The following is a 12,133-nucleotide window of genomic DNA, read 5'->3' as shown; positions in this document are numbered from 1 at the left end:
TTAGTTGGTGTTTGGGGAGTGTTGCATTGATTCATTGCAAACGCGTCACCAGGGGAGAGGGGGTTTGAGTTGGTGATTGCATGGCCCTCTGGAGCTCATTTCCCAGCCTGCTTCAAATACGAATATGAATGCAACAAATATTTATATACTGCTTTTCAACATGGGAACATAGGAAGCTGCTGTATACTGAGTCAGACCCTTGGTCTGTCTAGCTCAGTATTGTCTTCACAGACTGGCAGTGGCTTCTCCAAGGTTGCAGGCAGGAATCTCTCTCAGCCCTGTCTTGGAGATGCTGCCAGGGAGGGAACTTGGGACCTTCTGTTCTTCCCAGAGTATCTGCATCCCTTAAGGGGAATATCTTACAGTGCTCACACTTCTAGTCTCCCATTCATAAGTAACCAGGGCAGACCCTGCTTAGCTAGGGGGTCAAGCCATGCTTGCTGCCGCAAGACCAGCTCTCCTCTCCGTAAACTGTTTACTGTTTCATATACGCACACAATGCACACAACACCTACACATCCTTTTCACACACACCCTTCACACACGCAACCCCTTTCTCTCTCTCACACACACACACACACACACACACACACACACACAGCTTTCTTGCTCTCTCTCACACACACCCCTTACACACACCGCTTTCACACACACACAAAACACATACACATCCTTTTCACACGCACCGCTTTCACACACACAACCCCTTACACACACACACCTACCTTTAACACAAGCACACCTTTCACACACACACAGAAAGCTTTCTCACTCTCTCTCACACACACCCCTTTCTCTCTCTCTCTCTACCACACACACACACACACCCCTTACACACACACACACACACACACAATGCACACACAAATCCTTTTCACACACAACCCCTTATACACACAAACACAGCTTTATATCTCTCTCTCACACACACCCCTTTCACACTCAACACACACATATCCTTTTCACACACACCCATTCCACACACACCCCTTTCACACACACCCTAAGGGGAACAGCTTAGTGAGATCATCCACAAAACAAGTGTCCTACCCAGGTTTAGGAGCTGTATGTGCTCCCAATGTTTGGTTGTGTGGGAGCAAACAATCCGTGAGAAGAGCTTCTGTTGGGTCTGCGGGGACCGCTCACCCCGCAGACGATCAAAGGGCAGCCCTGGGGTAGATGGACTGGCCGTCCACACGACTTCCAGATCACAGAGCCAGAGGGGGCTGCAGGGATCGGGGCCACACTGCCCCGGGAAGTTCCAGGATGACCTGTGAGCAGAGCATCTAGGTTCCACGTTCCCTCCCTGGCAGCATCTCCAAGATCCAGCTGAGAGAGACTCCTGCCTGCAACCTTGGAGAAGCCGCTGCCAGTCTGGGTTGACAATACTGAGCTAGATGGGCCAAGGGCCTGACTCAGTATATGGCAGCGTCCTTTGTTCTTGGCTCATGAAAGGACCCCCACGGCTGGGTGTCCTTTTCCTGCCCACCAGGCAGAGCGGTGTCCACACTCGGCGGAGGGGGGGGGGCGTTCACACTCCAGCGGCCTGGCTGCTCCATGCCGCTCCATTAGCTTTCAAGAGTTCGTTAGTCAATTAAAGCTCCTCTTTGTTTATCGTGAATGGGCTGCCCTCCGAAGCGTAGGGCAGACCGTGGAGGCTCATTCTCTCTTTATGGCCGCAACTTTCCCTCCCTTGGCCCACCCCAGAAGCTAGGCATGCAAGTTGCAGCCGGCACAGAGGCATGAATCTCACTCGGGAATCTCACTTCTTCGCCTTCCTCTCATTCTAGGACTGTTTTGTCCGGGATTGTGAGTTTCGAACCCAGACCTTGGAGGCCAGAGGTCGGGAAGTCACTTTGTGAGTCAGGGGACTGTGTGTGTGCACAGCGCCCTCTTCAGGCACAAAAGGGAACAGCGGCCTGCAACATCAGTTGTGGTGATTGGCTGGCCGTCGGAAACTTCTGGGCATAAATGCCAAAAGCCTGGTGAAGGCAGGAAGCTGTCTTGAATGGACAATCTAAATAATAAATAATAAATAATCTAAATAATAAATAATAATCTAGCCCAGGACTGCCTATGCCACCTGGCAGCAGATCTCCAACCCCTGGGCCCTGCACAGGGCAGATCTGTAATTGAGCGGCCATGTGCATGCACATAGGCTGCCAAGTGGGGTCAGGGAGGGGAGCCACCATGAATCTCCTCGTGCTAATGGAGCTTGCCCTTCCCCCACGCCCCCACTGCTGGAATCCACAGCCACCACTCACCACTGGCTTGCATCCTTTTCCCACCAGCTGTGAAACAGCATAATGATGTCATTGCCTAGTGCCTGTTCTCACTGGGATGGGGTGTGTGTGTTGGGGCGGTGAAGTCATGTCTGCCGAGGAAGGCAAGCCATCAGTGGCTGCAGTGAGCAGGGACCGTAGAGGCCAGCCATGGGTAGAGGCATGCGAACCGGTTTGGTTCGAACCCCGGTTCAATTCGAATTGGGGTGCTTCGAGTGGTCCGGGTTCGAACTGGCCTGGCCACGCAAAATGAGGTGCGGGTCCAAGTTAGAACCAGTTCGGACCGGTTCAGAGTCTATTTGGGGGACTTCCTAGATCTAGAGTATCTGGGAACTGGGGGGGCTTCCTAGATCTAGAGGGCATGAGAGGGGAGTCAGGGCTACCTACTTTAATCACCACTGGGGCCATTGGCAGCTCCCTCCCACCCCTGCCATCCTCCTCCAGAGGAGCTAGCATGGTGTAGTGGTCAGAGTGCTGGACGAGGACCAGGGAGACCCGAGTTCAAATCCCCATTCAGCCCTGAGACTTGCTGGGTGACTCTGGGCCAGTCACTTCTCTCTCGGCCTGACCTACTTCACAGGGTTGTTGTGAAAGAGAAACTCAGTATGTAGTACACCGCTCTGGGCTCCTTGGAGGAAGAGCGGGATATAAATGTAAAAATAAATAAAATAAAATAAAATAAATAGCCTGGGCTGTCTGCAGTCCAGTGCAAGCTACTCAGGAGGAGGCTGCCGGGGGTGGGGGGGTGGGGGTGCCACTGAAGCCCCTGCCACCCCGAGGGCAATTAAGATTAGCCCTGACTCCGATTCCACACCCTCTAGCTCTAAAAAGCCACACACACACACACACACACACACACACACACACACACACACCCGCTGCCCATTTACTTGTAAATCCTCACTGGTGAATCCAGTGAGGATGAATCCTCACCGGATTCCCCTTTACAAGTAGACCCCTGAACTGTAGTAGACAGGTCTACGAGTAGACCTCCACGAACCGGTTCGAACCGTTCTGGCAGCCGTATCGTACCGTGCCAGTTCAAATCCAGTTCAGATTTGAACTGTTTCAGTGCACATCCCTAGCAGCGGGTGGGCAGGGGGCCACAGCAGGCGAGCGATGGAGGCAGAGGACTGTCAAAAAAAACTAATCCTGGGCTTTACTTCCGTTCACCAGAAAAGCCGCCAGCCCCCTTCACACACAGAGAAATAGTTTGAAAAGTCTTTAAAACAGCCTCCTGATGCCATCCTAACTGCTTTAAGTCTCCCCCCCATTTGTCCCCCCCCACCTGTAGTTGTTACGACCTGTTTAAGGAATAGAAAAAGTCAATTTTCCAATATAATATTATTATTTTTAACTCCTCAGAGAGGCGAGTGATTCCTGTCAGTGTGTTTGGCAACATATGGGAGACCCCTTGTAAATCTGCTATTTATCCTCGGAAGGATAAATAACAGATGGCAAAACACAAGCAGCGCAACGCCGGCATTCGGGCCGTGCGCTTTCGAAACGGGACTCCGCGGTTTCCGCCACTCTCGGCACCCAGCACGTTCAGGCACCTGTGACTCTGCACCTCGGTTTGGCAGACATTATACGGCCTGCTTTAGATGGCAGCAATTTTTTTTTTTTTTTTAAATTAAAGCAGAAAGTGTGGGGGGGGGACCTCAAGCAATTTTCTGGTTTATACACAGAACTGCTCGTTTCCGTTTGATTGATTGAGTCCGGTTGTCAAGCACTTCCGTAGAGTCGCTGGAAAAGAAAGGTCCCCCGGTGGGCGCTGAAGGGACCTGATGCAAAACTTCTAATATGTTTTATTGTAACTTGTTCTTCAAAAAATAAAAAATAATAAAAAATAATTAGGAAGTGGGGGGAAGAGCGAGAATCGCACGGAGAAAATGCATTCATGTCTCTCGCATAAGCCATTGAGGTGGGACAAGTTACTCCCTTTAAAGTGGATTACAATTAACATCAGGTAATTATGGGCCATTTTTTAAAAAGGAAGAAAAAGAAGGGGGGGTGGAAATATCCTTACGCCCCACAGACGACAGAGCAGAAGCCTCCCGCAGGGGCGGCTGTAATTGCCACAGTAACGAGCAGGCGAGATTGTGCTTAGCTAAAATCCGAAGTGCCCTTTAAGGTTAGAAAATTAAAGGTTTGTTGCAAAGAAAGAAGAAAAATAACACGTTACAACAGCAAAGAGGAGAGGGAGGATGGGCGGGCTTTCTCATGCGCTCCGGAGAGAGTTAGGGGCTCTCAGAGGGAATGTTCAAGAGGCATTAGGTTCAGAGCTCACCTCTGGGAAGCCGGGGCTGGTTCGGGGTCCTGTGTGCCCCCACCCCCAGGCAGAGATCCCCTGACCTGCCAAGTTCCTCGTCAGTGGGGACTGGGTCCCTACTCTGATGACAACTGAGGCCTCCTCCACACATGCAGCGGAACAAAATGATGGTAAAGTGGTAGAGTCCTGATCTGGTAGGGAGGACTGTACCACGTCAAACTGCACATTTCTTTGTGCTCTTCTGAGTTTTTTTAAAAAATCACTGCAGTAAGGAGCAGATTGGGCTACAACTTCTCCCCTCACACCCCGCAATTTTTATTTGCAGGGAGCTGCATTTTTTAAATTTTTTTTAACATGGGGGAGGATTCCATGCCTCATGCAAAAATAATCATCTTCCACCTGCAATCTGAAGTGGTGCAGTCCACTTTACTGTTCCCGGACTCTACCATTTCATTCTGCAGTACATGGAATCTGGGCCTCAGTCAATGATAGGGTGGGGGCCTGGTTTCTGCAGAGAGTTTATTATTTATTATTTATTTATTTATTCAATTGTTATACCACCCTTCTAAAATTGACTCAGGGCCAATTTCCCCCACAGGAGTCCACAGCAGCCTTTCTCTCCTGAGAGGGTGAAAGGAGAGGGTACACCCATTGGTAGGCTCCCAATGATCAAATACAGCCAAGTACTATATACTATTGCATGTCAGTTGTCCAATTACTAATCTCCATTTCAGGTGAACTATCAAATATTGTCAAAGAGGAAGTGCCAGACACCACACATTCAACTCCAATATCAAATGCAAATATTAGATAGATATCCTGAGAATGTGGATGCCAACTCTTTTGCTGAAGAGAATTTGAGGAAGCAAGAATAAAGGGGCGAGGTCTCAGAGAGCCTGGATTCAAAAAGAAGACACAGAGCTTGTTCTCGTGACCGATGGAGGGGGAGTTGGAGTTGGGGGGAAGGCAGGATCCTACCTGCCTCCTCCCAGACGACCAGAGCCTGCTCTTTGACTCTGTTGCTCACACACCCACATGAACAGTGATCTCCAGTACTGAAATCTGAGATCTGGGTCCTCTAGCTATACCACAATGCATTGTGGAAGCAGCAGAGAGGCAGCCCTCAGTATTACAGCAGCTCTGCTCTTCCTGGCTCCTCTTTCCACCCAACTCTATGATTAAGATGGCCGCCAGCATCCCGGGGACAGTTTAAATCTTGCCAGAGCAGCAGATGACCACAATAAAAGGTAGAACTTAATGTCCTACCTCACTTTTAGCCTGGGTTGCAAATCTGGGCTACCTAGGCTGCTGGGTCAGGAGGGCTTCTGCTGCTATAGATGACCAGACATTCCTGGGTTAACCCTCTTCTACCCAGGAATCTCTGATCGTGAGAACAGCTCCATAGCCTGCCATGGGAACAAGAGAGTTGAGGCGGTCCTTTCATGAGGCAAGGTGAGGTTGCCACCTCAGGCGGAAATGATTGGGGTGCCATCGGGACGCGAGATCTCTCTCCACCCCTGCTCCACCACCATCGGAGCAGCTCTTCAGGACGGATCTGACCCTTTGAAGCTTTTCACGGAACGCCTCTCCGCACACTCCTTGTCAAGCTTGCAAGAAGCACAAGGAGGGAAGAAGAGGCAGTAGGCAACCTTCCCTCCTCCCCGCCTTCCACACCACGTTCAACACTTGCAAGGGTCAGCTGTAAAGGAGGGGCTGACCCCCATCTGGGTTCCTCAACTGAAGCACCACCATCCCTTGAGTGGCCCTGCAAGAGAGACCAAGTTTCATAGGAGGTAGGTGAGTTGGCGTACCTTGGCGTATCCCATCAGGTCACTCCGCCCCCGGAAACGGCTGTAGAATTCTGGCATCCTCCAAGGAGCAAGGATCTGTGGAGGGGGGTGAGAAAGCACGGTTGAGGTGGGGAGGAGAAGAAGAGAGAGCTTCACTTCCACCGACTCAGACTTCAACCTAAACCCCATGCAGTTAAACTGGGGTATCGGAGAAGCTCGTTACTTACGGGTGTTCTGTTCCTCACCCGGTACTGCGAGTAATGGAACCGCGGGTAATGAGGCATTATTGCGATAGGGAAAGGGGGGTTAGGTTCCAAAGTCATGACAGCCGCCATGTCAGTGTGTGTGTGTGTGTGTGTGTGGAAAACACACACACACACACACACACAAAGGCAAAAACACAGCAAAATAACGCAAAATAACTCACTGTGGTTAGTGGTGTGCCCGAACCGGTCCGGCGGCCATTCCAAAGAATGGCCGAACTGCCGGACCGGTCCGGCCCTGCCTGGTCCGGGTCCGGGTGGGGGGTATGCCTTTAAGGGCGGGAGGGCTTGCTTAGCCCTCCCGCCTCCTTGCCCCCGCCAGCGCCCGTATTTAACAGTATAGGGGCACTGGAAACCAGCCGCCCCCCCCCGCCGCCGCCCCCGCCTCCGCGGCGAAATAACCCCCAAAGCCAGCCAGCCAGCCCTCCCTCCCTCCCAGCTAGCTGCCCGCCCGCCCGCCCGCTCACTGGATAAGAAACGAGAGGAGCTCCGGCACAGAGCTCCTCTCGTTCGGAAGGCCTCCTGCAGAATGGCGGCTTGCGCGCTGCGCGCATCGGAGGCCCGGTCTACCCAGCGATCGGAGGCCCGGTCTACCCGGCCCTTTCCCGGCGGGTAGACCGGGCCTCCGGAGAACGGCGTGCTTTGCGGCGCGCGCATGCGCGCGCGCGCGCAAGCCGCCATTCTGCAGGAGGCCTTCCGAACGAGAGGAGCTCTGTGCCGGAGCTCCTCTCGTTTCTTATCCAGTGAGCGGGTGAGCGAGCGGGTGGGCGGGCGGGCAGCTAGCTGGGAGGGAGGGAGGGCTGGCTGGCTTTGGGGGTTATTTCGCCGCGGCGGCGGCGGGGGGGGCGGCTGGTTTCCAGCGCCCCTATACTAGGAAATACGGGCGCTGGCGGGGGCAAGGAGGCGGGAGGGCTAAGCAAGCCCTCCCCGCCCTAAAAACAAGGCCCCCCTTCGGTGCCGGTCCGGACTTCTCCGGACTGTGCACATCACTAACTGTGGTGTGCTCCGCAGCTTCTGTATGTGCCCAGGAATGCCCTGAAATGCCCCCTCCAGACCACGAAAAATTGCAGGAAAAGACCATTTTTTAAAAGAAAGGAGCCACAAAATGGCTCCCAAAGACAAAATGGTGCGTGGAAGTGACCTCTGTGCTCACTTCCAGACCTCTAGGAATCGCGGATATGTGGGTTTTAACCCTTTCGTATCCGCGGATAGTGAAAACGGGTGTCAACGAGACACCCCGCAGATACGCAGAACCGCAAGTAGCGGTTCCGTGAATGAGGCCCTTCTGTGCTTTATTTCATTATTTAATTTATTTATCACATTTGTCGACTGCCTCTGGGTGGCTTATGACAGCATTAAACAGAATAAAAACAAATTTGAAACAATTTTAAAAGACAGTCTAGTTTAAAAGCTTGGGTGGTATAATACAGATTATACCCTAATTTACCCGAAAGGAAGAGGACTCCTGAATGACCCCCTGATTTCTAACTTGGATGGCGGGGAGGACTAGTTTTGAATGCAGGTAAAACTTCTTTTAAAATCAATTTTTAAAAGCCTGAGTGAACAGAAGGTGTCTAAAAGAAAAAAATCATCATCATCATCATCATCATCATCATCATCATCATCATCTTAGATACTGAACCGTTCTTTGGATGGGGTCCCTTCCATGTTTGAGGCCAAGGGCAATTGCCTCCTTTGGCGGGGGGCCTGGGCCTTGATTGAGGGGCAGCCCCAATGATGCAGGAATGCTGTGGAATGACTGGAAAGTGCCTTCTCCCAGTGAACCTCCCAGTGACAACCCAGTGAGCAAGCGGCCTCTTTTCAAAGTGGTGATTTTTCTTTATGTAGCAAGGGGAGAGCAGCTGGCCCTAGACACCTACGCTGGTGTCTATCTTATGGGTTGGTTTGTGTTTTTTTAGATTGTGAGCCCTTTAGGGACAGGGAGATGTCTCGTTTATTTATTTATTTCTATGTAAACCGCTTTGGGAACTCTGGTTGAAAAGCGGTATATAAATATCCATCGTATCGTATCGTATCGTATCATATCGTATCGTATCGGAGAGCACCCTACACCGCTGACCAGAAGGGGCTTGAAGTCACCCCTCAGCAGCTCCCTCACGCTACACCATCCGAGCTGCCGATCGAGTGGCACAGCAGCCCTGAAAGGTTCCTAACGTCGACAAGAGGGCTGCCTGTCATGTCTGGCACTATCTTTTAGACTATTGTCTAATGAGTTGGGACTGCTTTTTAGAAAAGCTTCCACCAATTCATCAGACCAATTGACCCATTTCAACACAGCCGCCTCGAGAATATAGGAAGCTGTCTTATCCTGAACCGGACCCTTGATTCATCTTGTGCAGTACTGTCTACCCTGATGGGCAGCAGCTTCTCCAAGGCTGCAGGTGGGAATCTCTCCCAGTCCTACCTGGAGATGCTGCCAGGGAGGGAACTTGTCACCTCTGCATGCAAAGCCGATGATTTTTTGCCCCCTCCCAGAAATTGACTACACCAGGGATTTTCAAAGTTGGGTCCCCAGATGCTATTGGACTTCAACTCCCATAATCCCCAGCCCCAGTGGCCTTTGGTTGGGAATTATGGGAGTTGAAGTCCAATAACATCTGGGGACCCAACGCTGAGGATCCCTGGGCTACACTGACTGGCAGTGGTTCTCTAAGGTTTATGGGCCAGAATCTCTTCCAGAACTACCTGGGGATTCTGCCAGGGATTGAACTAGTCACCTTCTTCATGCAAAGCAGATACTCTGCCACTGGGCTATGGCTCCTAAGAAGCTGCCTTATCCCAAGTCAGACCACTGGTCCATTTAGCAGAGTATTGTCTACTCTGACTGGCAGCATTTCTCCAACATTTCAGGCAGGGGTCTTTCCCAGCCCTACTTGGAGACGCTGCCAGGGATTGAACCTGGGACCTTGGGCATTCCAAGCAGGTGCTCTGTCACCGAGCTATGGATGCTCCTGATGAAGATATACAGCTGCTTCCTACTGAGTCAGACCCTTGGTCGATCTAGCTCAGGATCGTCAGCACGGACTGGCAGCAGCTCTCTAGAATTTCAGATGGGGTCTTTTCCAGCCCTAGCTAGAGACGCTGCCAGGGATTGAACCTGGGACCTTCTGCATGCCAAGCAGATGCTCTACCTCTCTGTGGCATGACCGTCTTATAGCGATACACTGAGCTGTAAGGTCTCTAGAGCCCTTTCTCCAATCTCTGCAATAGCCAGAAGCAGCAAGCATCATGTATCCACTGCTGGGCCCTTTCATCTTGCGGAACAAAGGAAACCCAAGTTCCTGCCCAGCTGCCACTGTAACATAACGAGCAGCACAACCTGCCTCGGGCAAGGTGTGAGTGGAGGAGGGACGGGCCAAGTGTCCGCTTACCCCCCACACGCACGCACACTCCATGGGGCCGTGCAGTGTGGGTGAAAGCAGTAGGGCAGCTAAAGGTCATCACAGCCCCATCGCAGGCCAAGAACATCTGCTCGGGATGGGAAGTAAATCTAGGAAGGACTGATGGCGATGGTGGGGGTTTTCGGGTGAATGATGAAAATGTACACCATACTGCTGACAATGTATATCAGCAAGTGGAATAGAGTTCCGGAGGATTCTGAAACGAAAACGGCAAAATGTGCAAGGAATTCACCAGCTCAGTCAATTGAGTAAAAGCCATTTGATAGATTAACAACCTGTCCCCTATTAACTGGGCCACTATTTGAACACATTGAGGTCATTCACACAACCCAAAACTGTGTTCTACAAATATGGCACAAATCTGTATTTACTTACGGCCCTTGTGGATCTGGTAATGTTGAAACAACTGCTGATGTTCTTCTGTATCGTGATTATTGCAGAGACATAAGACGCCAACTAATTGCCCCACTTTTGATTAATTTTCCGGGTCGTGGAGATGATTTTTATTTAAACTATTTGCTCACTAATCTTAATTCGGATGTTCTTCATATTGTGGCCAAATATTGATATACAATATGCCAAATGTGTATAAATGTAGTCTGATTTTATATGATTTTCTTATTCTTATTCTTATTATCATTATTTCTTATTTGTTTTATATTGTTGTATTACTGGTCTACGACCAAAATAAAGTTTTACTTACTTATTTATTACATTATAACACTGTAACAACTAAATTCACGTGTGTATGCATTTATTTAGTATATTTGCATACCAGCCAAACCTCACATCTCTGGGCAGTTTACAACAAACACAACGTAAAAATGAACACAACAATGAAAACATTACAACTGTTTAAGGACAAATTCACAATTTACAAATCTCATCAAAAGCTGGGGTGAACGAGGACATCTTAAGCATCTCTCTAAAAGCTGTCAGAGATCAGGAGGCTCTTATTACGGCAGGGGACACCCTCCAAAGCCTCCAGGCGGCAACAGAGAAGGCTGTCAGACGAGAGCCGGTGGCAACTACAGATGAATGTCCCCGATGATCTCAGTGTGTGTCGGGGATCATAAGGAAGAAGGTGGTCTCTTAAATACCCTGGGCCTAAACTGTTTCAGCTGTTTTAAATACATAAATTCCCAAGGATGCAGGAAAGGCGTGCATCTAGATGTTGGTGGGACTAGGGAGACCTGAGTTCAAATCCCTGCTCGGCCAGGAAAGTCCCTGAGGGAACTCTGGGCCGGCCACTGAGCTCTCAGCCTAGCCTACCTCACAGGGTTGTTGTGAGGATGAACCTAACCATGTTTGGAGGAACAAATCAATCATAAAGGCATAAAGAGAGCCAGCGTGGTGTAGTGGTTAGAGTGCTGGACTAGGACCAGGGAGACCCGAGTTCAAATCCCCATCCAGCCGTGAGACTTGCTGGGTGACTCTGGGTCAGTCACCTCTCTCTCAGCCTAACCTACTTCACAGGGTTGTTGTGAGGAGAAACCTAAGTATGTAGTACACCGCTCTGGGCTCCTTGGAGGAAGATAGAAAAAATGTAAAATAATAAATAATAATAATAAATCTGGAGGAATAAATCCACAAAATCAATCAATCAATCAAATCCCTGCTCAGCCATGAAACTCCCTGGGGGACTCTGGACCAGTCACTGATCTCTCAGCCTAGCCTACCTCACAAGGTTGTTTTGAGGATGAAGCTAACCATGTACACTGTCCAACCAACCAACCAACCAACCAATCAATCAACACATCCTCAAAAGGTAAATAGTGCTCTACCAGAGACAGATACCAGAAAGCAGGGCTTGTCAGTTGCCAAGATCTACTCAAGCATGTGCATTGCTAATCTAGGGCTAAACCTAGAATTGCACGAGGAAGGAAGAGAATCTCTCAGTTCCACCCAGAAAGTTTTGGCAAAGTTCCTTACCTTGATCTGAGGGCAAAGGGCATAATAGGTGAGTTCAAACCGAATCTGGTCATTGCCCTAAAAAAGAGAGAATAAGAGATGGAGCGGAAGCATAATCAAAATCACTCTACATCACACATACCCGAAGTTTGCTATATCCAATCACGGCCGGCTATTCTGCGGACTGACGCAA

The 12,133-nt window shown here is 50.2% G+C and overlaps 1 protein-coding gene across 2 annotated transcripts in view; it reads right to left on the bottom strand.

Annotated features, from left to right (window-relative positions):
- ASS1 (argininosuccinate synthase 1) overlaps positions 1–12,133 on the bottom strand; it is a 97,381-nt gene that overhangs the window by 63,436 nt on the left and 21,812 nt on the right. For both annotated transcript variants that reach the window (XM_053282284.1, XM_053282283.1), the window contains exons 5-6: positions 11,962–12,018; positions 6,366–6,440 (exon numbers count right to left, since the gene is read on the bottom strand). In XM_053282284.1, the coding sequence (XP_053138259.1) occupies positions 6,366–6,440; positions 11,962–12,018 (132 nt within the window). The remainder of the gene's footprint in view (positions 1–6,365; positions 6,441–11,961; positions 12,019–12,133) is intronic.

The sequence above is a fragment of the Hemicordylus capensis genome, chromosome 17 (genome assembly GCF_027244095.1).
Source record: "Hemicordylus capensis ecotype Gifberg chromosome 17, rHemCap1.1.pri, whole genome shotgun sequence".
Taxonomy (NCBI): Eukaryota; Metazoa; Chordata; class Lepidosauria; order Squamata; family Cordylidae; genus Hemicordylus; species Hemicordylus capensis.
This window is presented reverse-complemented; position numbering and strand designations above follow the sequence as displayed.